This window comes from Antechinus flavipes, chromosome 3 (genome assembly GCF_016432865.1).
Source record: "Antechinus flavipes isolate AdamAnt ecotype Samford, QLD, Australia chromosome 3, AdamAnt_v2, whole genome shotgun sequence".
Classification (NCBI taxonomy): Eukaryota; Metazoa; Chordata; class Mammalia; order Dasyuromorphia; family Dasyuridae; genus Antechinus; species Antechinus flavipes.
In genome coordinates, this window is record NC_067400.1 from 605,369,073 (window position 1) to 605,396,966 (window position 27,894).

At 49.7% G+C, this 27,894-nt stretch overlaps 1 protein-coding gene across 1 annotated transcript in view; it reads right to left on the reverse strand.

Annotated features, from left to right (window-relative positions):
- ARHGEF16 (Rho guanine nucleotide exchange factor 16) overlaps positions 1-19,720 on the reverse strand; it is a 65,849-nt gene extending 46,129 nt beyond the window's left edge. The window contains exons 1-2 of the mRNA XM_051988746.1: positions 19,580-19,720; positions 2,383-2,959 (exon numbers count right to left, since the gene is read on the reverse strand). Coding sequence (XP_051844706.1) covers positions 2,383-2,937 — 555 coding nt within the window. The 5' untranslated portion in view covers positions 2,938-2,959; positions 19,580-19,720. The remainder of the gene's footprint in view (positions 1-2,382; positions 2,960-19,579) is intronic.
- Between the last annotated feature and the right edge of the window lie 8,174 nt (positions 19,721-27,894).

Consider the following 27,894-nt stretch of genomic DNA (forward strand, 5'->3'; position numbering starts at 1 on the left):
CGCAACTAGCATTTCTTAAACACCTGCTGTGTCCTTAAGCTCTGTGAATGCAAAGTTAAAAACTCTTTGTTATCAAAGAGTTCACCATCTAATGGTGATCTGGGGGGGAGTCAATATGCAAACAACTGTGTATGAATAAGATATGGACAGGGTAGATAGGAGGTAATCAACAGAGGGGATTCAGTCAGTCAAGAGACTTGTATTAAGTGCTGAGTGTCAAGCACTGGGCTAAGCACCGGGGGATTCAAAGAAAATAAAATAATAAAAATAATAATGGTAAACCAGACCCTGCCCTCAAGAAGCTTCCAGTCTAGGAGGGAGACAACATGCAAACAGATTTGTTCAAACAAGACGCTGACAGAATGAATGGGCAATAATCTCAGCTGGAGAGGAAAGGGTGGAACGTGACTCAAACATGGCGGCCTGGGAGGAGACGGCAGCGGCCTCGCCTCACCGTTCTCCTGCCCACTCACTGGGACTTTGGGTTAAGTCTGACTTTTCAGATAAAAACAAAATTTCCTAATAACCAGGGGCCTGAAAAGGAGGCGGGAGGGAGGGGAGAGGGAAAGAGACAGAGACAAACGGGAGGAGAAAGAGACAGAGACAGAGAGAGAAAAGGGGGGAGAAAGAGACAGACAGAGACAAGGAGGGAGAAAGAGACAGACACAGAGACAAGGAGGGAGAAAGAGACAAAGACACAGAGACAGAGAAAAGGAGCGAGAAAGAGACAGAAAAAAGGGGGAAGGAAGAAAGAGAGGGAGGGAGGGGGAGAGGGAGAGAAGGAAAGAGACACAGACAGAGAAAGAGAGAGAAAAGGAGGGAGAAAGAGACAGAGACACAGACAGAGACAAGGAGGGAGAAAGAGACAGACACAGAGACAAGGAGGGAGAAAGAGACAAAGACACAGACAGAGACAAGGAGGGAGAAAGAGACAGACACAGAGACAGAGAAAAGGAGCGAGAAAGAGACAGAGAGAAAAAAAGGGGAAGGAAGAAAGAGAGGGAGGGAGGGGGAGAGGGGGAGAAGGAAAGAGACACAGACAGAGAAAGAGAGAGAAAAGGAGGGAGAAAGAGACAGAGACACAGACAGAGACAAGGAGGGAGAAAGAGACAGACACAGAGACAGAGAGAGAAAAGGAGGGAGAAAGAGACAGAGAGAAAAAGGGGGAAGGAAGAAAAAGAGGGAGGGAGGGGGAGAGGGGGAGAAGGAAAGAGACACAGACAAAGAAAGAGAGAGAAAAGGAGGGAGAAAGAGACAGAGACACAGACAGAGACAAGGAGGGAGAAAGAGACAGACACAGAGACAAGAAGAGAGAAAGAGACAAAGACACAGAGACAGAGAGAGAAAAGGAGCGAGAAAGAGACAGAAAAAAGGGGGAAGGAAGAAAGAGAGGGAGGGAGGGGGAGAGGGAGAGAAGGAAAGAGACACAGACAGAGAAAGAGAGAGAAAAGGAGGGAGAAAGAGACAGAGACACAGACAGAGATAAGGAGGGAGAAAGAGACAGACACAGAGACAAGGAGGGAGAAAGAGACAGACACAGAGACAAGGAGGGAGAAAGAGACAAAGACACAGAGACAGAGAAAAGGAGCGAGAAAGAGACAGAAAAAAAGGGGAAGGAAGAAAGAGAGGGAGGGAGGGGGAGAGGGAGAGAAGGAAAAAGACACAGACAGAGAAAGAGAGAGAAAAGGAGGGAGAAAGAGACAGAGACACAGACAGAGATAAGGAGGGAGAAAGAGACAGACACAGAGACAAGGAGGGAGAAAGAGACAGACACAGAGACAAGGAGGGAGAAAGAGACAAAGACACAGAGACAGAGAAAAGGAACGAGAAAGAGACAGAAAAAAAGGGGAAGGAAGAAAGAGAGGGAGGGAGGGGGAGAGGGAGAGAAGGAAAAAGACACAGACAGAGAAAGAGAGAGAAAAGGAGGGAGAAAGAGACAGAGAGAGAGGGTGGGAAAGAGAGAGGGAGGGAAAGAGAAAGGGAGGGGAAGAAGGAGGAGGGAGGGAGAAAGAGAGAAAGAAAGAAGAGGGAGGAGGAGGAGAAGGACACTGACTGGCAGGTGTGCAAGGCCTTTAGCCCCTGTCTGCCTCGGTTCCCTCATCTGAAAAGTGGGGACACAGAGGTAATTGTCAGGAACAGCTAAGATGACACGGGGAGAGCTCATGCAAAGCTGACAGTTCTCTGAATCATCAGCCTTCTTTATCGGGATTACTTCTCCTCCCGGTTCTGGACAAGTGAGCCTCCCTGCCTCCACTTTCTCTGGGGCCCAGGGAGAACACCTTTACCTATCTAACGGGATCAGAGAGCTATCCCAGGAGCGCGCTGGGTGGGTCCCGTTACTGCTACTGTTCCCAGAGCCCCCGCACCCGGCCCGGGCCCTACCTTGTTCCTGGCTGGGCTCCGGGCCCGCCCCTGGCCCGCGTCCTCGGCCACAGGTTTGAGGCTGGCGACGGATTTGGGCCTGGGCTCGCCGGGGCTCCCGAAGCCCTTCATGGCCGCGCGGTAGGACTGGTTGCGGAGGTTCCTCTTCAGGGCCCCCTCGGAGGTCACCCCCAGCTCGAGGTCGTCCAGGGAGAAGCTGGGGGCGGACAGCCGCTTGGGGTCCTTGCGGGCAGCCTCCTTGCTCAGCATGGACAGCGCGAAGCTCTGGTGGCGGGTGGGCGGCTTCGTCTTGGAGGCCAGGCCCTTGGGGATCAGCTGCTGGGTGCCCACCTTGAGCGCGGCGGGGCTCTCCGTGCTCAGGATGACGTGGCGGGGCTCGTCCGGCGGGCGCTCCTCCCGGAAGGCGGCATTCTCCAGGGACCCGAGGGAGCTCCGGGGCCCCGGCAGCCCGGGGGCCGGGTTCCCATCCTGGTCGAGGCGCAGCTCGGAGTGGAAGCGGTACTCCAGCAGGTGCGACTTGTCATCCAGGGAGCCGTCTGAGTGCCGCTGAGACATGGCGCTGCCGGCGCGGCGGGCCCTGCGGGCAGAGGAGACACGTGAGACCCCCGGGGAGGTGCTCGGGGGGCGCCCCACGGCCCCCACCACCTTCCCTTATCTCTACCTTCTCCCTCATTCTTATAATTACATAATTATCGGGCAAACCTTCCCGAGGCGGGAGGAACAGAGCGGGTCCGGCCGAGACACGGGCCGGAGAAACTGAGGCACGGGCTCAGACACCGACTCCCGGCCCAAGCCGCTTCATCCGCCCGGAGAGCTAGCTGGGGGGGCCAGAGACGAAAGGGGCGCATAGAACGGACCTCAGCCGTGGCCCAACCCGCCCATTTTAAAGATCAGGAAACCGGGCCCAGCCCGACAAAAATGATGAATCATTCAGGGAAAGGTCGTGGTCTCAGTGGGTGGTGCAGGAGGTAAAACGCCAGGTCTGGAGTCAGGGAGACCCAAGGGAGACCCAAGTCCAAATCCGGCACCTCTTAGCTGTGTGACTCTGGGCCATTCCCTTCACTCAGTTTGCCTCGGTTTCCCAATCTGTAACCTGAGCCGGAGAAGGCCAGAGGTGACCCTCTGGCTGTGATGTCATTGCCAACAATCTTGGGAACCCTGGGCTTCTCAAAGGGGGGGCAATGCAGCGACTTCCGAGCGGCAGCAGCCTGAGAACAGCGCAAAGAGAGCCGCTGTTCAGGCCTTTTCCCTCCCCCAAGTCCCAGAGGTCTCAGAACCCCCTGTTCCTCCACCTGTGACCAGCCCAATCTGCACTTATTAAGTGCCTACTGTATGCCAGGCACTGTTCTAAGGGCTCAAGTACAATGAATAAAAACAGCCCCTGCCGGGCAGAGGCTGCAGGTGCCCAGGGAGCGAGGGCATTTTGGGGGCTCTCGCTGTGGCTCGGGAGGAGAGGAGGCTCGAGGAGTTTTTAACCTAATAGCCTTAGTCCCGGCTCCCTTGCAGGCTGCAGGCGGACTCCCCCAGCCCCGCACCTTTCCCCAGCGCCCCCCCCCCACTATTCTCCCCCAGAGAGAGCCCCGGCCCCCGGTGCTTTCCTCAGAACCTCAGACCATGGAGCTGGAAGGATCCGCCCTCCCCTGTCACAGATGAAGAGCCCGAAGCCGGAGTTGGGGGCTTTGCTGGAGTCAGGCAGCGAGTGGGGGCAGCCCAGATACCCCATTCCCAGGGGCTCGCTCCTTCCACCACACTGACTGGGCTGGAAGCCCCTCCAGGGCAGGAACTGTGTCTCATCTTTTGGGTCCCTTCCTAGCACTGAGGGCAGGGCTTGGCAGGAGACCCTCCGCGAGGGGCGGGTGGGCAACGTGAGGAGGGGAGGGCCAGGGGGCTGCAGAGCTTCTGAGAGACCCTCCGGCGAGGGGCGGGTGAGAATGTGAGGAGGGGAGGGTCAGGGGGCCGCAGAGCTTCTGAGAGACCCTCCAGCGAGGGGCGGGTGAGCAACGTATGGAGGGGAGGGCCAGGGGGCCGCAGAGCTTCTGAGAGACCCTCCAGCGAGGGGCGGGTGAGCAACGTATGGAGGGGAGGGCCAGGGGGCTGCAGAGCTTCTGAGAGACCCTCCGGCAAGGGGCAGGTGGGCAATGTGAGGAGGGGAGGGCCAGGGGGCTGCAGAGCTTCTGAGAGACCCTCCGGCAAGGGGCAGGTGGGCAATGTGAGGAGGGGAGGCCAGGGGCTGCAGAGCTTCTGAGAGACCCTCCGGCAAGGGGCAGGTGGGCAATGTGAGGAGGGGAGGGCCAGGGGGCTGCAGAGCTTCTGAGAGACCCTCCGGCGAGGGGCGGGTGGGCAATGTGAGGAGGGGAGGGCCAGGGGGCTGCAGAGCTTCTGAGAGACCCTCCGGCGAGGGGCGGGTGAGAATGTGAGGAGGGGAGGGTCAGGGGGCCGCAGAGCTTCTGAGAGACCCTCCAGCGAGGGGCGGGTGAGCAACGTATGGAGGGGAGGGCCAGGGGCCGCAGAGCTTCTGAGAGACCCTCCAGCGAGGGGCGGGTGAGCAACGTATGAGGGGAGGGCCAGGGGGCTGCAGAGCTTCTGAGAGACCCTCCGGCGAGGGGCGGGTGGCAATGTGAGGAGGGGAGGGCCAGGGGGCTGCAGAGCTTCTGAGAGACCCTCCGGCAAGGGGCGGGTGGGCAATGTGAGGAGGGGAGGGCCAGGGGGCTGCAGAGCTTCTGAGAGACCCTCCAGCGAGGGGCGGGTGGGCAATGTGAGGAGGGGAGGGTCAGGGGGCCGCAGAGCTTCTGAGAGACCCTCCAGCAAGGGATGGGTGAGCAACGTATGGAGGGGAGGGCCAGGGGGCCGCAGAGCTTCTGAGAGACCCTCCAGCGAGGGGCGGGTGGGCAATGTGAGGAGGGGAGGGCCAGGGGGCTGCAGAGCTTCTGAGAGACCCTCCAGCAAGGGATGGGTGGGCAACATGAGGAGGGGAGGACCAGGGGGCTGCAGAGCTTCTGAGAGACCCTCCGGCGAGGGGCAGGTGGGCAATGTGAGGAGGGGAGGGCCAGGGGGCTGCAGAGCTTCTGAGAGAACCTCCAGCGAGGGGCGGGTGGGCAATGTGAGGAGGGGAGGGTCAGGGGGCCGCAGAGCTTCTGAGAGACCCTCCAGCAAGGGATGGGTGAGCAACGTATGGAGGGGAGGGCCAGGGGGCCGCAGAGCTTCTGAGAGACCCTCCAGGTTAAAAGCCTCATTGGACAGAGGAGGTAAGGAGGCAGGGATGGGTAAATAGAGGCAGCAGCTCTGATCCACCTGTCTCCCCTCTGAACTCTGCCATTCCCTAATCCTGACCCTTCTCCGGCTCCACCTAATCAAAGAGCTCCCAAGTCTTCCCAAGGAAGAGAGGACTTTGAATGGATGGATCCTCCTCAGATCAAGGGTCACACCCAGATAAAATAGGTCTTTCGATGACTTAGCCCCTCTAGCAGCAGCCCCTCCCCCAAGCTGGGACCCCCACGGGCTGCCGGGACCACCGAAACGCGCCCACCCCGGCACCCTCCCCACCGCCAACGCCCCGGCCCCCCGGCGCCTCCCACCCAGGCAGTGCTGGGCCACAAGGGAGACCGAAAGTGAAAGGACGAGTCCCAGGATTTATGGCCCAGGTAGGACAAGGTCAGGGCGACCCGAGGTCCGGAAAGAATTCCCAGGCGTGGCTTCTCTCCCCTCCCTCCGCCTCCCTCCGTCCCCTCTCACCACTAGGGCTCAGGCTCTACCTCCTACAGGAACATCTCCCCCCCCCCCCCCCCAAGACATCCGCATTCGTTCCATTAACACGTTATTATACACATTACTTCATAGGCTGATTTAACTAAACACGCGCGCAGTCCCACACACCTGTGTTTTACTGTGTATGACATTAATCTGCAGACATACGCATTAATTCTCCCACAAACTACCAGAAGTCCCGAGTGTCAGCTTTGGAAGGGAGCGCCGAGACCCTCGGGTCTCATAACGGGACTCAGCCCCTGAGTCCCGAGAAGGAAGATCTCCCCCCCCAAAGATGGGGAAGCCCACCACGTGCTGACTGCCCCCCCTCAGCTTCCTCTTTCTGGGTCTTGGATACTTAGATCTATAAAACAAGAGTGCTCAGAGCCACCCCGAGTCCCAGGCACCCATCTGGAGAAGGTGGGACCCCAGGGGATCCAAATTCAGGTTGAATCCAACTAAATAAGCAGCAAGCATTTATTAACCACCTACTGTGTGCAAGAGTCCACAGGAATAAGTTATAAAGCCTGGAATTCAAATTCTGGTTGAGTCCAACTAAATAAGCAGCAAGCATTTATTAACAGTCTACTGTGTGCAAGAGTCCACAGGAATAAGTTATAAAGCCTGGAATTCAAATTCGGTTTGAGTCCAATTAAATAACCAGCAAGCATTTATTAACCACCTACTGTATACAAGAGTCCCACAGGCTAAATAAACAGCAAAGCCTGGGATTCAAATTCAGGTTGAGTCCAATTAAATAATCAGCAAGTATTTATTAACTGTCTACTGAGTACAAGAGTCCCACAGGAAATAAACAGCAAAGCTTAGGATTCAAATTCGGTTTGAGTCCAATTAAATAACCAGCAAGCATTTATTAACCACCTACTGTATACAAGAGTCCCACAGGCTAAATAAACAGCAGAGCCTGGGATTCAAATTCAGGTTGAGTCCAATTAAATAATCAGCAAGTATTTATTAACTGTCTACTGAGTACAAGAGTCCCACAGGAAATAAACAGCAAAGCTTAGGATTCAAATTCGAGTTGAGTCCAATTAAATAACCAGTAAATATGTATTAACTGCCTACTGTGTACAAGAATCCCACAGGCTAAATAAACGGCAAAGCCTGGGATTCAAATTCAGGTTGAGTCCAATTAAATAATCAGCAAATATTTATTAATGACTTACTGTATGCAAGCAATGGAAACACAAAATCAATCCACCAACAATAGTTACTTATATGTGTCCGGAGTGTTACACTAAGTAAAAAGTGATACACTTTCCCCTCCCAACAAAGTTTCAAAAGGGAGAGAAATCCCTTGAATCCTGGTGCCGGCGTCTCCAGGGAGTTTCCCACTGTGCTGATTAGGTCTACACATGGTCTCTGGGGTCCTTCCCAGCTTGGACACTCTGATGACAGCTGCTGGAGAGGACAGACCTTTGGTATTGTGAGACAGTGCCCACCATTCATGCCTGTTATTTTCCCCGAGAGGCCCCAGGCTCCAAGCTGCTGCGGACACACATCTCTCTGTTTAGAAGCCAAAACTGGGCCAGAAATACCCACTGATGAGAGATTGTCCCAAACTGCCACACGGCAGCCTCAGACTGGGCTCCGGGACCCTCGTGTGAGCTCGGGGAACTTCTTCCCCGAGGGTCAGCTTCTTCTGGGGGGGAACAGCCTTAATGATGACCTCTCTGCTCCCTCTTCAGCCAGAAATCTCTAAAATTGCCTTAACTCCTTTCTTGCAACAATTCCTTCATATAATGGCAAAACTCTGGTTATCCCCATTCTAGAGAAGATAAAACTGAATACTCATTTATCAAGTATTGACTAAATGCAAGATGCTGGGGATGAAAAGATCAAAAACAAAAACAAAAAGAAGGAAAAAAAATTAAATTATAACTAAAGAAATAATCCCAGCCTTCAACGGGCTTAACATCCTTTTAAAACAAGAAAACATACAAAAAAGGCAATGTCACACATCCAGGAAGTAGCAGAATTCACACTTGAACCTTTCCTTTCCTCCCTTCAAATTCAGTGATTTTGATGAAATAATAATATATAATAATGGTGATAATAATGATATTATAAGACTTGTCCTGCCTTTCACACATACGGCCAATATAAATATGGCTATTCCACACACAAGCTCCATATTCCAAAAGGAAGGTCCAGGGATCGCATCCCTAACACCAGTTAATCAACAAACATTTATTGAGCACTTGCTGTATACCAGAAATGCTAGGAATTAAAGTACAAAGAATGAAACAACCTTTTTCATAAGGAGTTTCCATTTTAATGGGGGGAGAGGAACAATAAGTAGGAACATAATCTATGTAGCAAGAATAAAGAGTAGTTTGGAAGGGAAGCCCTCAACAATTAGGATCAGAGAAGGCTTCCTGTATAAAATGGGGTGTTAATACTCAGTCTAGAAGGGGATCCCTTGTGTCGGAGCTGGAAAGGGGGTGCACCGGGAGAGGTGGGGGAAGGGAAGGCTATTTTGACCGGCGGGAGCTGGGGTACTGTCCCACAGGCTGGAAACAGGGTAATAGAGTTGGAGCTTGATCATCCAGGATGTGTCCACTATAAGAAGAAGAACAGATTCTATCCGACAATTAGAACAAACGTGACCCACCAGCCTCCACTAGGCTTGGGTTTCCGGCTGGTTTATCTAAATACGATGATTCAGGATCATTAATTACATGCTACCGCGGGTGTCCCCCGATCTGAACCTTGTAGGCTCTCTCAGCTTATTTGCGAAGATGGCACTGGAACCTAAAAGGCCCCAAGACTCGGGGGATATCCTGTATAACCACAAATATTTACACACTAAATAATGACGTTTTAATGAGGTTATAAACACATCCTATATAATTAGGATGCTACCCTGGGGAGGAGGGCACGGCAGTTTTATTTATTATTATTAGCCCATTTTACAGACAAGGAAAAGCAAGGCTCAAGTTTAACTACTTGACCAGACCATTCAGCCAGGAAGGGTCACGGGTGGAATTCCACCTGAGCTCTCGGCTGGCTCAGTGTCCAGCACTCCCCCCTAAACAGCTGAGCCAAGATTTCCACCAGCATTGAACGGCCCCTTGCTCCCTCAGCCTTTCCCGGTGGGCACCCTGCCCCGCTGGCCCGCCCCTCCCAGATCCCCTTCCACGCTCGGGGACCGGCTTTATGGAGGCTTCCTGCTCCTGCCCCATAAACGTCTGCCCCGGGGAGGGCTGGGGCTGTTCAGGTTTCCATGCCCCTCCCTAAGGCGGCCTACATTTGCTCCGGGGTCAGAGAAGCCCCGTCGGGAACCTGTTTGGTGAGCGATTGTTCCGGTCCAAAGCAGCTCTGCCCAGAGGTGGGGCCTGGCACGCCCCACCAGCCTCAGGAAGGCAGCCAGCAGCCCCGCCCAGCTGGGTCCCGACCCCAGAAGGAAGGAGGGCCCCCCTCGACGGTGCTCTGGGCCCGAGGGACCCAGTCAGCCGTAACCCCAAGCAAGGAGTCCAGGGAGCAGCTCTAGCTGCCCCAAGTAGGAGCTCAGCTTGGCTCCAGGCCCGCACAGAAAGGCCCCCAGAAGCCAGCTTCTCAGACCTTCTCAGACCAGCCACAAGCTGGCACACAGTAGGTGCTTAATGTTTATTAAGGACCTACTATGTGCTCACCACTGGTTAACTACGCACAAAACGAAACAATCTTTGTTTGTCTTTAATGACCTCATGTTCTGTTCGAGTGGGATGGGGCAACGTATACACCCCAAATACACTAAATCAAAATGAGGTAACTCTGGGGCGCGGACACGAGCTGTTGGGGAGACCCAGAACGGCTTTGTGTAAACGGGGACCTCTGAGCTGGGCTCTGAAAGGAAAGCAGGTAGCGATAAGGAAGGATGGCCTATCGGGCAGGGGGAACGGCAAATGCACTGACTCAGAGATGGGAAAAGATACAAGACAGGCGGGGCGGGGCCCAAGAACTGACCGTGGCCACTTCCTTAGTCTGAACAAATCGCCCAGCCTCCGCTGTAACACAAAGCATGAGCAGCTACCATTTCATCAACCAACTATAATAAAAATTATTGTAATTACAATAACAAATATTGCTACAGCAACTGTATTATGTCCAGCACTGTGCCAAGTACTTTACAAGTATCTCATTTGAACTTTATAACAACCCTGTGCCCTTATTATTATATAATATAATCTTATACATAATATATATATAATTATTATATAATGTATATGTAAATATTATTAATTATTATTATCTAATTATTATTCATCCTTATTTTACAGATGGGGAAACTGAAGCCAACAGAGGCAATCACCTCATCCAGGATCACACAGCTAACAAGTGGCTGAAGCTGAATTTGAACTTGGTTCTTCATGATTTCAGGCCCGGCGCTCGCCATCTTGATTGCCTGTTGATATTATCTGCCCAAACTAACACATGCATTTTTATGCACTTTAAGCTTGGCAAAGCATCTTCTCATTTGGTCCTTCCAACAAGCCGTGAGGTGGGGTGCTACTGTCACCCCCACTTTATCTGAGGGCATACAGAGGCTATGTAACAGAGGTCAAACAGCCGGTATCCCAGGAGAGATTTGAATCATCCTGTTGACGTCGAGATCCACAGAACATATCACCAAACTACAACAATCCCAACCCGAAACGGAGGAGTTCTACTAACATATAGTGGACAAGCGGTCATCCATTTTTTAGATCTATAGTGAAGGGGAATCCACGTCCCCCTGGACAGCCCATTCCACTCTGGGAGAGATCTAAACATTGGGAAGGTTTCCAACACTAAACCAAAATCTTCCTCCTTTCAATCTCCTTTCATTTGTTCCCGGTTCTGTTCTCTGCGATCAAACATGGTTCTACCATGATCGTTCTTCAAATACTATTACGTCCCCCTTGCTAGGACCATTTCCTTCCTTCATATGGCATAAACTCCAGTCCCTTCACCAATGTGATTGCACGCCACAGCTCCATAATCATTTTCTAGCTCCCCAACATCCTTCCCAAAATGTGGTACAGGGTTCAAACCCCAAGTCTGGTATTCACCACACGTGTGATCCCCTTAGGCCCGAGCTGCTAAATATGGAAAACAAAGGACATGAACTATTTGACCTTTGAAATTCCTTTCAGTTGTAGAGCTGTGATCCTTTACCTTTAGTCACTGATAATCATGTCAGACAAACTTGGATTGATCCCAGATCCCTGGGGCACTTCCCTGGAAACTTCCTTCCTGCCATCAGTGATTGCTCTTTGAGTCAAGTCATTCCACCCGCCAGGAGGGAATCTATGATCTGTTGTCCAGCTTCTCCATATTTTCTGTAAGGATCGCACGAGATATTTTATTGAACACTTTGTTGGAAATCGAGGTGAACACAAAAAATGGAATATGGTCCAGCGGGACTCGTGTTCCATTAGGAGACGGCAATGGCTCTCTGGGATCATGACTTCCTTTCTCAGGCGGTCATTAAGCAGCTCTACACGTCCAAATTCTGGACTTTTAGGAGTTCAAACCAAATTTCCTGGCCTAGCGTAGAGATGTTTTCCTTTTAAGGTTTTTGGAACTCAACACAACAGTTATCCTTTACTAATTCTGAATTATTTCTGCTATTTATTATCTTATCACTGACAGTGGTTCAAGAATCATTTCCACTCATTCTTTCATACGTGACGAGGGCATTCACCTGGGCCGGGTGACTTGAATTCGTCCAGGTAACTCTATTGCCTTATTTATTTTTTTTGAGGGGGAACTTGGTATTAATTTCCTAATTAGTAGTTTTGTTATGAACTTTCTAGTTCAAAAGAGATTCTTTTTGACAAAGAAAAGTAGAACAAAATCACTATTAGGTAGTTCTATCTTCTCTCTGAGGCCGGTTTTGTTTTAACCATCAAACACTTATTAATCACCTTCGATGGGCCAGGCACTATAAGACAGGAGACAAAAACCAAGTGGTCTATCCTCCGGGGATTAAAATTCTTTCTGTGAAAAGTCGAGTTCCTAATCCTACATGCTCCCATCCTTTCTGCCCACAGCTCTGGTCTTTCCCCTTCCATGATCCCCTCCCTTTCTCTCCCTGAGGAGTTAATCCTGTCACCCCTGCCCCCACTCCCTTTCTTTTCCTTAGCTCTCCCTACTAATCAGTGTATTGGGATTCCTCACCCTATTTTTATAGGATCCAGGCACACTTTTGTATTCATTCTATTATCTCCCTTTTCTTTGTTGCGGTTGTTAAGGCAGTGGGGTTAAGTGACTCAGCTAGTAAGTGTCCGGGGCTGAGGCTGGTTTTGAACTCAGGGAAGTCGCCCTTTGTGCTGTCCCCAAGGTCCTTCAAGGTCACAGAGGCGACTCTGTCCTTGGTCTAAAAGGCTGGAGAGAGAGAGAGCAAGAGCTCCGATGGGGCTACAAAGCCAGACGTGAAACACTGGCCCAAAGGTCAGGCTGTGGAGTGCCCGTCTCTGGTCCGGCAAAGCGGGGGAAGTCTCTCAAAGGCTGCTTCCTAAGGAATGGAAACAGGGGTTCTCAGCCGCCATGGTGGATCGGAAGAATCACCACAAGAAGGCATCCGCTGACGGGAAGATTTCAGGATTCAATAATAAAGAATTCTCTCACATCGTAAGATCCAAGAGCCGGGCTCCATCGGACCTCAGCGACCATCTACTCCACCCTCACCTCCACTGTACAGTTGAATAAACTGAGGCCTTTGGAAGGGGGAGTGAGTTTCCGAGGGCCATCTAGGTAGTAAATGTCGAGAGGATTTAGCGGAGGACCCAGGTACTCCAATGTGAAAACATGGGTAATTTCATTCAATGTTTTCTTCCCAACGACCCCTGTGAAGTTTCACATGAACATGTCAACAAGCATTTATTAGGCACTTACTGTGTGCCAAGCAGTTGGCTGAGACTGGGAATACAGAAAGATATAAAGCCAGTTCCTGCCCTTTTATGTCATTATCCCAATTTACAGAGCAGCAAACTATGTGAGGAGATTGAATGACATCCCACTGGCCAGAACCAGTTAATGCTTTAGTAAAATGAGGGGGTGGGCTTGATCGCCTTTTTGATCCCTTCCATCTCTGACACTAGTGTTAAGTGCACACTTTAAATGCTGGGCTTGAACCCAGGATGCTGACATTGCTGCATCTTCTACTCCAGCAAGCTCTCTCTCTGATGGAATGAGGGAAGGCTCGGGGCACTGCGGACATCCCGAGCTCCCTGGCCGTGGAGAGAGGGAGCCGGGAAGGTTGGAGTGAGAGGTGTGCCTCTGGGTGAACCAGGGGACTCCCTTGTTTCAGGACAGGGGCTGACCTACAATACTAAGGGGAAACCCCCCCAAAAAAACAATATTCCTCCCAGTAAAGTCACAGGTCAGATCAAAAACTGGAATAGCTAACCTAGAAAAGATGAAAACAGAAGGGGCTTGGATGTGGCTGTCCTCCCTCCAAGGGAAGTAGGAGATGCTCACCAGGGGCTGGGCGGTGAGGGGAAAGTGTCTGCCCTCAAGATGCTGACCTCCTCTTGAGACCACACAGGAAGGGGATACAAGATAATTCAAGGGGATGGAAAGTGGGGACAGAAAGAAGAAAAGAGGAAGGGATGGAGAAGGGGAGAAAGAGGGAAGAGAGAAAGAGAGACAGAAGAAGAAAGAGAGAAAGAAGGGGAGAGACAGAAAAAAAAGGGAGGAGAGAAAGAAAGAGAAGGGGGAGAGGGAGAAAGGGAGAGAAAGAGTAGGGGAGAGAGAGACACACAGAGAGAAACAGAGGAAAGAGACAGAGACAAAGACAGAGACAAATAGAAAGAGACAGAAAGAGGATAGACAGAGACATAGAGAGAGACAGAGATGAGAGGCAAAAAGATAAAGATAGAAAGGCAGAAAGAGACAGAGGCAGAGAGAGACAGAAAGACACAGAGAAAGAGAGACACAGCTAGAGACAGAGACAAAGAAACAGAGACAGAGAAAGAGACAAATAGAAAGAGACAAGCACAAGAGATAGAGACAGAGACAAAGAGAGACAGAGGCAAAAAGAGATAAAGCTAGAAAGGCAGAAAGAGAGGCAGAGAGAGACAGAAAGAGAGCACAGATAGAGACAGAATGAGAGACAGAGACAAGGAAAGAGAGAGAGAGAGAGAGAGAGAGAGAGAGAGAGAGAGAGAGAGAGAGAGAGAGAGAGAGACAGACACAAAGAGAGAACAAGAACATCCCCATTAACAACCAGAGGTCTAAGGAAAAGCTTCCCTTCCATAAAAGATGATTTGGGCTGAAAATGAATGAAACAAGGGATTCTGATCAGAGGAGGAAATGAGGGAGCCCCGCCTAGGAGACACTCCAGCAGAGACAAGTAGAAGTGTCCAGGAACGGCCAACATGGCTAAAACACAGAGTGTAACTTCTGGCAAGCTTTGATTGCAGCCAGATCATGAAGGGAGTTGTAAACATCAGACAAGAGATAGATTTTTGTTGCTTTGCTGGAGGTACTGGGGAGCCACCAAAGACTCTTGAGCAAGTGTAGCAACAGGGTCAAAGTTGTACTTCTAAACTCAACAGTGTTTCTGAATAAAACGGAATTGGAGATACCACCTCCAGGGCAATTACTGGACAAATGGTAATTTCTCAGAAAAATGGAGCTTGTTCTAGGAATTCTTCAATAAAAATTCTTACAGAGGTGGTATGGGTATATTCGATAGAACACTGAGGTGGAATCAGAAAGACCCGAATTGAAATCTGGCCGGGGGGCACGTTATTTAGCCTTTTATCTGCCTCGGTTTCCTTAAATGATAAATTGGGTTTATAATAATGGCACCCACTCTCCAGCACTGTTGGGAGATTTGAATGAAGTAATATTTGCAAAGTTCTTAGCACGGTGCCCAGGCCATAGTAGGTCTTAATAAATGCTTGTTTGTCCCCCTTCCAGTGTGTCCGGTGCAAAGCTTTTTAAACTGTGCACATAACTGGGCTGGGGATTATGAAATGATGGCTTATTATCAGTAAATGTCTGATTTCTATATTCAGTTTATATACCTATATACTGAAGTTGGGGAAAAATGGATGAAAAAGTGGGGAAAAGTGTAAGAAGCTCTGATATAGTGAACAGAGTGTGGGATTTTCAGCTCTGGGAGACTAAGGAAGTGCGGTAACCGCCGTACATCCCCATCTGTAAAGCGGGGGTGAGGGTGGAAGGGCCGGACGGCCACAAAGGCCCCTTCCCGACTCCAAGTCCCACAGTCCCTTGTAATCGGGGGCCAAGACAAGGACCTGGGATGGCACAGGGGCGGCAGTTGCTGCCAACAGCCGTAGGGAGGGCACCTGCTTCTCCTCCTCCAAGGGCAAATGTAAACAGCAGATAACAGCTGGACCAGGAGAGCTGGTGCTCATTAGAGATGGACCTGGTATGCTGCGCTGGCCAAGGCTGTTTGTTTGGGGAGGAGAAAGAGCTTGTGATCACAACCAGGATCTCCGAGGGCTACAGCGGGTGGTTCTGCAGGCCCGCTTGTTCCTGGGAGGCTTTTCTTGTGATTGTGGAAACGATGGTATATAAAGATCCATAAAGAAAGGGCTTCAAGTTCCGGCTCTGATGCTTTGGAGCTGTGTGACCCTGGGCCAATAAATCACTGACTGTCATGATCGCATCTGCAAAATGGGGATTATTATAGTGTTCCCGGACCTCGGGGAGGCTGTAAGGAAAACATTCCGTAGAGCTTGAATCAACAGCTAAAGGGGAGTTCCTGGGCTTCTGTATCTCCCTGCGAAGGCCTCCCGTTGGACTGTGGGTGTTTTTAAGCTGCCCAAGATCTAGGGCACAGAACAGATCAAACAAAAAAGGAAGCGAAGGAAAGAAGCATTTATTAAGTGCACACTGTATGTCAGACACTGTGCCGAGTGCTTTGCAAATATCTCACTTGATTCTTACAACTCTTGTTATAATACCCATTTTACAAATGAGGAAACTGAGGTAATGAGATTAAGTGATTTGCTCGGGGTCACATAGCTAATAAGTGTCTGAGGCTGGAGCTGAACTCTGTCCATTGCACCCCCTCCCTGCAGAGTGATGCTTCTAAGTCACAAAGTCAGAATTGGAAGGGACCTTCAATCTCCACAGGGACATTCAAGGCCATTTAGTCCAATCTCCACTGCGACTTTGAACACCCTGAAAAATATACATGAGCTCATCTCCCCACTACAATTGTAAGGGACTTAAAATGTGACCGTTTCATTCTTTGTATTTTATCCCCAGTGCCCAGTACACAGCAGGTGCCAAATAAATGCTTGACTGATTCCTGACACGGAATCATCCTGGGTCCCAAGGTGGCCCGTTCCGTTTATCAGCCGCTCTCATTAGGAAGCGTTTCCTGATGTGGAGGCTAAATCTGCTTCAATTTAACTTCCATCCAATGCTATTAGTCCTACTCTAGTAACCAAAACTCCATGGCTCTTCAAATGCTTAAAAAAAGCCGTCCTCCCTCAATATTCTTATCTACATTAAATATCCCTAGTTCAATTAATCAACTGCTATTGGTCGGCACGGACCATTTTGGACATCCGCTTCTGAACCTTTCTCTATTTGCCCGTAACAGTGATCGAGGTCCAGGGCAGGTGGTTACTGGAGGACACTGACATCTGGCAGAATCCGTATCAATACATCACCTTTTCCAGGAAGACCCAAACTGGGAATCTGGTCAGTTCTATTAGCTAGATGACCCTGTATGGATTCTTCCCCCCATCCCCCTGCACCTGACCTCAACATCTCCCCAGATAATACCGATAACCCCCATCTTACTCGTGCTTTTGACTTTTAAAAATATTTTCACATGGATGATCTCATTTGCTTTTTCCTGTACTCCATGAAATAGCTGTCATTTCCATTTGGTAGAGAACAGAACGGAGACCTAGTCTGTACTCGTAAGGGACTTTCTGGAGTTGCCAGTGAAAGAGCTGAGGCTAGAATCCAGTAGAAAGACCTGTGTTCTTTCCACTAAATCACAATTCCCCCTTCCCATCTCGCTGGAAAGGGTGAGAAATGATGTGATTCCCCAACATACTCTCTCACATTCTGATGAATATACACAGAACAATTTTGCTCTCAAACCAAAGATCAGACTTGTTTTTCAGGAAAGAATCTGTCCAACTAGCTTCTCTTTCTCTTTCTTTCTCTCTCTCTCTCTCTCTCCCTCTTCCTCTTTCTCTGCTCCCCCTTTTTCTCTTTCTGTCTCTTTTCCCTCTCTCTCTCTCTCTCTGATCCCTCTTTCTTTCTCTTTCTGTCTCTTTTTTTCTCTTTCTCTCTCCTTGTGAACATAAAGGCACCCAACCCCAGAGAAGCCCCTGCAGCAGGCACTGCGGACACAAGGCAATGTATTATCATCGCTACACAAAGCTTTTCTTATAGGAAGGAGATAGAGATGTAAGTTATAAGGCTAATCTCTAATGGCCAGCTAGAAATAGAAACAGTCAGAATTCAGGCACAGACATTCTCTCCCCCTACCCCCCAAGGGCTAAGCCCACCCTGGAGACTGCAGTGAGAACTGGCTCTCCATCACATAATCTTGGATTCTCAAATCCCTGGAGCCTCGTGGGCTACAAAGGACATGAAAAGGGAATGCTGACCAGAGACTGCCGGAATCACGGTTCTGCATCAGGTGGATGTCTCTCAGTGGCTTGGCCAGCACAGAGAGAAAAAGGAGAGGGATTGAGTGGCCCAGTGGGCAGAACGCTGGACTTCATTCAGAAAGATATGAGTTTGAATTCCACATCTAATGAGTTTGAATTCCACATCTAATGAGTAAATAGGTGGGAATTTTGGCTACTCACAACACTTTAGAGTTCCATTTTCTACAAAAGAAGAGGGAGAATACCACTTCAAAGAGCCTGGGTAAAGATCAAATTAGATACGGTTTGTAAATGTTTATTAAATATGTCCTCTGACCTCTCCTTACCCCAGGCAATCTCTTAAGGTTCTAACTCGAATGGGAGTTCTTCATACCAAAGAAATTAATGACTTGGGCTAGGTGGTACAAGGGATCTGGGGTCAGGACTGGACCTGAACGCAAATTCTGCCTCAGACACTTACTAGCTGGGTGACCCTGGGTAAGGACCTTTACCCTGTTCTCTTCAGTTTCCTCCTATGTCAAATGAACAGGAGGGACAGCTAGATTGTAACAGTGGATAGAGCAGTGATCGCAGAATTAGGAAATCCCAAGTTCAAATGTGGCCTCAGACACTTAACTCCTAGTTAAGTTAAACAGGGCCAGGAACTTCCCTGAGCAGTGGAATTTAAAAGAAAGGCAAAGATAAAAATAATCCCTTTCTTCACGGAATGGGGGGCCCGGGAAGAGCAGGCAAATAGCTTGTGATCACAGGGATAAAGGAAGATCTTTGGAGAGAAGACAGAATTTGAGATCTATTCAGAAGGAAGTCAGGGAGGAGGGGGAACCATTCTTGGCTGGGGAAGGGCCCCGGCAAAAGAATGGAGAAGGAAGATGAAGCTTGATCCAGAAGGGAAATAAATTAGGAAGAGGTCAGATTAGAAAGGGCTCTCTATGGCACACAGTGGAATTGGATTCTGGAAGTAATAATGGGAAGTCACTGGAGAGCATTCAAAATACTGTGATTTAGATTAGGAAAACTCTTAATGGCGCTGGGCCAAATTTTCCTAATCTATAAAAATGGGGGGAAGAATAATAATAGCATCTATTTCCCTGGATAACAAATAGAAAGCATTTGGCACACTGGCAGGCTCTAGGAACTGTTCTACTTGCACAGAAAAGTATTGAGTACTTTGCAAATGCAGGCTCGATAGCTGAAGGATCCGGCGGCAAAGTTCCCCCCTTCCCAAGCGCCTCAGAAAAGCCCACCAGGAGGTCTCGCCCAACTTCCAGTCATCCCCCAATTCCAGTCTCCGAGAATTCCCAAGGTAGAGAAGGCTCTCCGAAGCTTAGAGCTCAATTAGGTAAGACATTAACCCCAGATTAACTCTCCCTAGCCCCTCCCAGGGACGCAGCCCTAGCGGGAGGAAGTCCTTCCAGAAGTCTAATCTCAGTCCACTTTCTCCATCTCCCGGAGAAAGAACAAAGTGGGCGAAGGAGAGGTGCGGGAGACGCCCCCGAATCCAAAGCCCGGAGGCAGGGGCCAGGACTCAGTCGGATTCCTTGGGGGAGGGCAGCCTGGGTAGAGCAGAAAGGAAGCCGATGGGGGGGCGCCAAACCGGTTATCAGACTCCCACGGTCCCCCTGCTCTTTCCCGGAGCTCAGTCCTTTTCCCTTCCCGGTGCTCCCCGCTCTCCTGCCCGGACCCCGCATGCCCAAGCCCCTTCTGAGGCGCGCCCCGCAGCCTTGCGCTCCTTTCCTAAGACGTGCAGGGAAAGTCCCACAAAAGCTGTTAAAAAAGAAAGCAAGAAAGCTAGCGAGTTTCGGAGCGGCGTGGGCCCGTCGCCCGTGCCCTGACCCCCGGTGCGTCCTCACCTGCGCCCCGGCGCAGCCCCCGGGAATCCGAGCGTCCAGCGCCGAGCGAGTCCAGTGGCGTCCCGTCCGCTTCAGTCCAGGGCAGGGCCGCCGGCCGTCCCCTCCCCTCCCCCAGCTCTCCCCTCCCACTTCCTGTCCGCCGGCCCGGGACCGCGGGGCTTAGGCTGTCCACGGGCTGCAGCCTGGCCAGGGGTGCGCTCGTTGCCGGCGGGACTGGGTGGGTCCGGCTGCCGGAGGTAGCCGAGCTGAGCCAGGCGGGTCCGGGGGGGGAGGGGTTCAGGGGGGGACAGGGAGGACGGGGCGGGGTCGGCGCGGTCGCACCTGCCTACCTGGCGGCCGGCTGGGGCGGGGCTTATATGGCCCGGTCTGGGAGGGGGCGCGGTCAGCTCAGTAGAGAGGGGAGGGGGGGAGGCACCTAAGGGACTGGCCGAGGTCCGAAGCCCCGGACTCTGCGTCACCGCCCCGCCCCCCGCTTACCTGCCGCGCCAGGTAGAGGTGAAACCACGTGACAGCAGAGCCCGCTGGGCCACCTCCCCGGGCAAAGTCCGCGGCCAGGGCTCTGTGCCTCACGCTCGGCACGCGCTGGCTCTGCTCGCCCTCCCGCGGCGTTCTCCGCCCCCTCCCCCGCAATGAAGAAGCACCCTGATTGGTCTCTTAATGACCCAGCACAGGAGGTCCCCCCAAAATCATGGGAAACTTCCGAAGACGCTTTAAGAAAGTCTAAAGCTCGTGGCTCCGTGTGTGTGTGTGTGTGTGTGTGTGTGTGTGTGTGTGTGTGTGTGTGTGTGACTGCGCAAGTTTCCCTGCAAAGATCCATGTATGAGTGTCCGGCGATTCACAGGATTCTCAGTCAGCACTTGAGAGTGCTTGCACGCATGTAGCCGGCCCAGGGGATGTGCACGTCTGTCTGAATGCATGCACAGAATTATGCTCGCGCCGGCCCGAGAAAGTTCTCATGCATGCTTGGGGCTCCAAATCCGGCTCATTCCTGGGTCCAGACCCGCGCACGTTTGCAGGTTTTTTTATGTTTGGGGGTGTGCAGGGCTGCTCGTTCCCTGTGTTTATTTGCATGCATACCTGCATTTTTATTCTGTGTGCATGTGCACACACGCCGATCGTTTGTGCCTCCCCGTGGATCTCTTTCTATACACATGCATGTGGGCAGGAGGAGGATGGGAGCTTCTTCTCTGTAGATAGGGCAGCTCCTCACTCAGGGTGCGGAACCCGGCGCAGGAATTCTCCTTTTCTGTGTCCTAGACCACTTTGGCAGCCTGGTAAAGCTTATAGATCTCTTTCTGGAGTCGTGTTTTTAAATACATATAACAAAATACATAAGATTTATGTTTTTAAAAAACCCAACAATTGAAATAGTTTAAAAATATATCTTACAATTATATAATAATATATAATTAACTAATATAATTAATTATATATCATAATTATATATAATTAATTGATATAATGAAGAAATTATTACAAATATATCTTTAATTTTTTTCAGACCCAGATTAACTAAGAACCACTAACCTAGTAGTTCCTCAATAAATGTTGATGATTGATACTTCCTCTAGGCAATTCTGTGGTTTCATGTTGCCCTCTGTCCGCTTGCCCTCTGTCCGCTTGTCCTCTTCCCCCTTGCCCTCTTCCCGCTCCTCCACCCCAGTTCTTATCTGCCTTTCCCCAAGCTTCCTGACCTGTGGAGAGCTGTGATAGCTGTGCACCTCTCTAGGCGGCAGGGGAACAACTGTCTCCTCTGTGTACCCAGACCACCTCTCCCCCAGCTCTCCCTGCTGTATGGCTACTTTTTCTAGATGATGGAGGTTCAGTCTTTTTCTCTCCCCTTCAATCTTTCTTAAAAGGAACTGCTTTCCTGTTCTTTGAACAAGTTACCTGTCCATGTTCCTTCATGAGCTATGGTGGCAAGAATTGGGAACTCTGTTCTAGGCGCTGGGGCAGAGTGGAAGAAGCTCCTAGGGAACTCAATCTGCCAGAGCAAATTAGACTCTCCTAGAGAGCTACCTCCGAAGTGGTGGGGGGCGCTGAGGGGAGCAGGGATATTGCCTAAGGTCACACGGCTAGTCTGTGGATGAGATTTGAGTCCAGGTTACTCTGGCTCTGATGCCGCCAGCCAAGTCCTCTGCACCCCATCTCCCAGCACTGTGTGTGTCTTCTTTCAATTCATGCAGCCGGGGTCTATGTTAGTTTTGGGGAGGGGGCTTCATATTAGGATCCTAGGTTTATAGCTGGAAAGAACCCTAAAGATCACAGAGCCCAACTCTTTCAGCCTCTCGATAAGCAAACATGTATTAAGTACCTACTGTGCGCTATGCTAATCATTGAATATCAATAGAAATTTATTAAGCACTTACTATATGCTGGGCACTGTGCTAAGCACTGAACAACAATAAATATTTATTAAACACCTTCTGTGTGCTGAGCGCTGCGCTAAGCTCTGGCCATTAATAAACATGAAGCACCTACTATGTATCGAGCACTGTGCTAAACATTGCACCTCAATAAACATTTATTAAATACCTACTATGTGCTGGATATTGCGCTAAGCTCTGGCCATTGATAAACATTTATTAAACGCCTACTATAGATTAGGTATCGCTAAGAAATGAATATCAATTTGTTGAACACTTATTATGTACTGGACACTTTGCTAAGTTCTGGCCATTGATAAATATTTATTAAACACCTACTATGTGCTATAGTGTCAAGAATTGGGAATCCTATTTTAGTGCTGGGACAGAAAACTTATGATTTCCTTACTGGAAGAAGCTCTGAGGGGAAAGGAACTCAATCTGTACAACGCTCTGGCTATTAATAATCATTTCTTGAGCACCTACTATGTGCTGGACACTGTGCTAAATTAGTCATCAATAAACATGCTACCGGCTCAGCAATGGGAATACAAAAAGAGGCACTAGACAAGTTCCTGCCTTCAAGGATATTACAATTTAATGTTCCAGATGATGAAAGGGAGCCTGGAGAAGAGAAGCAAAGATAGATCCAGTTCTCTGACTCCAACTGGTTTGCAGCCTTCCAAAGTATCCTCAAATTTAGTGCAGCTGTTCACCTAATGTCTTTTCACTGAGGGATTAACTCACCTGTTAATCAGCCTGTTTTCTTCCTTAACCTCTCCTGGTGCTTCCCATTCATCAGCTAGGTACATCCAGAGGGGTGCAGCCGGCAGAGTGAAGGGGGTCCCCCTGGGGGACAAGAGAGCTGGCCACCCTCTGAGGGGCTGTGCTGGAGAAGGGCCGTTATTGTACTCGGTCCCAGACGCCAGGATCCAGGGAGAGGGATCTAAGTTACAAAGAAGTAAATATAAGCTGGTGATCAGAGGAACAAAAATTAACTTCCAACAATTTTGAGTCCCCCAAAAGTGAACAGGGAACACAGGAAGGATGGTGACCTCCCCTTCCCTGGAGGGCTCCTGGGCACTCAAGAGGTGGGAATCCCTTTCAGAGGCATAGCATCCTGGGTCCACTCCAACTCCAACTTACCTGGGATCCCAGTTCCCTTTCAGTGCTGCGAGGCCTGAGTCCCCGCTATATTGTTAGATCCTACACCCAGAGCTGGAAAGAAATGAAGGTGCCTTTTAGTCCAGCCCTCCTCATTTTACAAGATGGGGAACCTGAGGCCCAGGGAAGTCACATCAGAGATTTGAAGGTGGAAAGGGACCTTGGAAGCCATCTAGTCTAAGTATTGAAATCAATAACCACCTATTAAACACCTACTACGTTCTATACATGGCTAATCTTCCTCATTTTATAAGATGGGGAAACTGAGGCCCAGGGAAGTCACAGGATCAAAGATTTGGAGCTGGAAAGGGACCTCAAATACCATATAGTATAAGCACAAAATATCAGTAAACACTTATTAAACACTTACTTTGTTCTGTACTTGGCTAACCCTCCACATTTTACAGATGGAGAAAATGAAGCCCGGGGAAGTCGTAGGATCACAGATTTAGAACTGGAGAGGGACCTCAAATACCACCTAGTATAAGCACTGAATATCAATAGATACTTATTAAACACTCTGTATGTACATGGCTAATCTTCTTCATTTTACAGATGGGGAAACTGAGGCTCAGGAAAATCATAGGATCATAGATTTGAAGTTGGAAAGTGTAAGTGCTGAATATCAATAAACACTTATTAAACACCTACTATGTTCTGTACATGGCTAACTTTCCTCATTTTACAGATGGGGAAACTGAAGCCCAGATAGATTTGGAACTGGAGAGGGACCTCAAATACCATCTAGTATAAGGGCTGAATATCAATAAACACTTATTAAACACTTACTCTGTTCTGTACATGGCTAACCGTCCTCATTTTACAGATGGGGAAACTGAGGCCCAAGGAAGTCACAGAATCAGAGATTCAGAGCTGGAAAGGGACCTTGGAGGCCACCCCTCATTTTGTAGATGGGGAAACTGAGGCCGGAGGGAGAGAGAGTGACTTATTAGAAGTCACAAGGAGCAAGGAGCAAGGATTGAGATTGAGTCCAGATCCTCCGTTCTCAGATTCAGCATCCTTCCCATGACACTGGGCTATTGCATGATGGGGATCAGCTGCTGTTTCCGGTGCTTCCCCTTAGGGCTCTTCCTCTCATGCATGGAAAGTTAAAAGTCTCCTTTTCCACTATCAGATGGAGAAGAATGTTTTCTCCCCTTGCACTCTCCCCATCATTCCTTCTCCCTTTGCCCAAGCCGGCTGAGTGGGGACTCTGCCCCGCCCTCTGCTGTTTCAAGGTGGGTATTGCAGGGACCCCCAAGCTGTGTCAACATTGGCAGGGCAGGTGTGGTTGGTCCTGGATGTTCTGGATGTTCTGGAGCTGCATGACTGCCCTCAGCTTCCCCCAAGACCCCTCAGGTTCATGGTACCTGAAAAGCCCTTGGATTAATGAGAAACCGTGTCCAGTAGTTGGAAACAGAGTGCTTTTCATCCAAGTCTCTGCTGCGGTTTTCTATGTCTAAAATTCTCTCTACTACTCCTACAATAATAATAATAATAATAATAAACCAATAATTTATAGTGCTTAAATATTTACAGAACATTTCACATAAATTGTTTTGGCTGTTCTCTAGCTCAAAAAAATTCTGCTACTGCTATAATAATAATAATAATATTTATATAGAGTTTAAGGGCATTTAGATGGTGCACTGGATGTGGAGCAGGAGGACTCAGCTTCTGGAGTTCAAATATGACCTCAGACACTTGCTAGCTGGGGGATTCTGAGCATCTCACATAACACTGTCTGCCTCAGTTTCCTCCTCTGTAAAACAAGCTGGAGAAGGAAATGGAAAACCACAAGCTGCATGACCCTGAGCAAGTGACTTCACCTTGTTTGCCTCAGTTTCCCCATCTGTAAAAATGGGAATAATGACAAGCCTACTTTACAGGGACATCATAAGGATCACCAATCTTTGAATAAGCATTTATTAAGGAAGGCATAGGAATCTAGATGGCACCGGTTCTAGAGGAAGTTCAAATCCAGCTTCAGACACTTATTTGCCCTTTGAAACTGGGTGATCATAACCTCTATTGACCTCAGTTTCCTCTTCTGTAAAATGGGAAGAATAATAGCACCTCCCTCCCAAGGTTGGTGTGAAGATAAAATTTGAGGTGGTATTTGTAAATTATTTAGTGCCCCACACGTAGTAATTTAAAAATAATAAATTTATTTTATATAAATATATAAATTATTATATGAAATAAGACAAATAAAAATAAAGTAATTTGCCAAATGCATAATTCCTACCTTCTTATCCCTTTCCCCACCCCATGTCTTAGTACTGACCCCAGGGAGTTTGCCTTCGGACTATAGGGAGACAGTCACCTTGCCCCCATCCAGGTTAAGGGAAGTCCCCAAGACTACACAGCTAATAAGAATCAGAGGCAAGATTTAAACCGGGGTTCTTGGACTCCAGAGTCACTTTTCTTCCAATTGCATCACAATGCACAATTGCATGCACCAATTTATCATGTTTGCAAAACCTTTTGTAAACTTGAAAACATCATTTAGAGATCAGTTATTGTTAAATCTACTGTCCTTTAGCAGGCAGTATAGAAATCTGAGGACACTCTGCCCTCTGGTGACCGCTCTCGGATATAGCACACCCACCACTTGATCTCTGTGGAGAGCTGCTCCCCTAAAGGAGGGAGCAGTTAGAGTGCATCTATGGGTACCCCGGAATCTAGGGGATTTGGGACTGCTAACCCAACTTCTTCCTCTTAGACACACATTGTGTGCTTTAAGACTTTTACAGATGCCTCATTTGATCCTCACAATAATCTTGGGAAGTAGGGATGACTACCTTTCCCATTTTGCAGATGGAGAAACTGAGGCAAGCAGTGGTTAAAGAGACTTCCTGAGGAAGTATCTGAACTGATGTCTTCTTGATCCAAGTGCTTCTATCCCTTGCATGAGAGTTATTTACTCCCATGACCCAACACTCCTGAATGCAGAACCAGACTAAAACACCATGGGGAAATGTTTAACAAAAACAAGTTTAAAAAAAAAATACAGCATTAAATAATATTAATTATTGGTTTTCTAAGTCGAAATGTGGTCCACCTGACAACTAGATAGATATTACGCCCTCTAGCTTTATTTGTGTCAGAGGCTATGGTTGGCCACTGTTGCGTTACATATAAGGAAAATGAAAATCACTTCTAAGAAAAATTAAATGAGCATCAATTTTAGAATAAATGAAAATTAAATATAAGGAAAAGGGAGGATTTTTTAGGGAGAAGAAGAGAAAGAAACTTTTTTTGTTTCAGATTTCCCCCCATGATTTTAAAAAAAGATATCGTGGATTTCTGGCTTCTGCCCCCCTTCTGATGGCATCCTTTAAGTCCACACATTTAAGCCTATGTATTTTCTGTAGAAATCATGTCTATTCCTATTCAGGAGTCCCTCCGGTATCTGCTAAGAAGGTAGAGAGAGGTAGGAGTCCCTCCTCTGGGACCTTTTTCCTGTGACCCAAAGCTCAAAATTCTCTCAATAATATATTCTTCTTGTGAATAATGAAGTTCAGAAAAGAAACAAAACAGTTGGAATTAGGCTGCAACCCTCTGGTTTTACAGGAAGGGAAACTGAGAGTTGAAAGAAAGTGATTTCCCCATGACCAAGGGTAAGTTAGCGGGAACTTGGAAGCTCAGTGTGACTGACCAGACTCCCTCTCTTCCAGCCCCCACATGAAGGTCTGAGGCCCGAGTATGGGGGAGCGCTGGGCCCCTCCTGCCCGCTGGTCTCAGCCTCCTCCGACTTTTTACAGCGTCTGATGCTCCTAGAGCTGGGCCAGGGGGCTGGGGAAGGGACAGGGAGGGCGGCAGGATTTGGGGGCCACACTGGAGCAAGACTCCCTTCCACAGCCTCCTCAGGGAATAGCCAGCCGCCGCCTGCGGGGCTCGGTGGAGATTCTGGGGGAGGCCCGGGAGGTCTCCCTGCCTCCAGCTCGGGCCCCCTCACCCACCTAGCTGCCCTTTCAGCAGAGCTCTGACCTCCCCCCGCCAATGTGGGTTTTGAATCCGCCCCTCCCCCTCATCGCAGGCTCGAGACGTGCACCTGCCGCTAGGAGATTGCCTTCCATTGTCTCCCGGCGGGGGCGGCGGCGCCGCTTCTCCTCCAAGGCGCGTTTCAAGTGGGAGGTCTGTCGCCCACAACGGGCCCCCTTGTCATCCTCTCCTCAGTTTCTTTCCTTGACCTATTACATAATCCCAGGCTCCACTCGGGCATTTCCCGCCTTGGGAGCAGGCCAGGAGAGGGCTCTGCTGTGACCTTAATACGGGGCAGCCGCGCGGGTAGCCGGCTTGTGACAGGGACTTTTATGTCTCGGCGCGGAAGGGGAGAAAGACCCGAGCGGGGGAGGGGGGCAGCGGCCCAACAGGAGACGTCTGTTCCCGCTGGAGAGCTGGGGGCTGGGGACTCATCCCTTTGGCAGCAGGAGGACACTGGCTGTCCAGCCCGGGGCAAAGCGCCTAGCAGATGCCCAACCAGCTGGCACGGGCTGCTCTGGCGTGCCAAGGCACCTCACTAGCTGCTTCCTGTGTCTATGACTGCCCTTCCCTTTCCTTCCCTTCCTCCCTCCCTCCTTCCCTCCCTCCCTTCCTTCCTTCCTTCCTTCCTTCCTTCCTTCCTTCCTTCTTCCTTCCTTCCTTCCTTCCTTCTTTCTTCCTTCTTTCCTCCCTTCCTCCCTTCCTTCCTTCCTTCCTTCCTCCCTCCCTTCTTTCCCTCTTCCCTTCCTTCCTTCCTTCCTTCCTTCCCTTCTGCCTTCCTTCCTCCCTCCCTCCCTT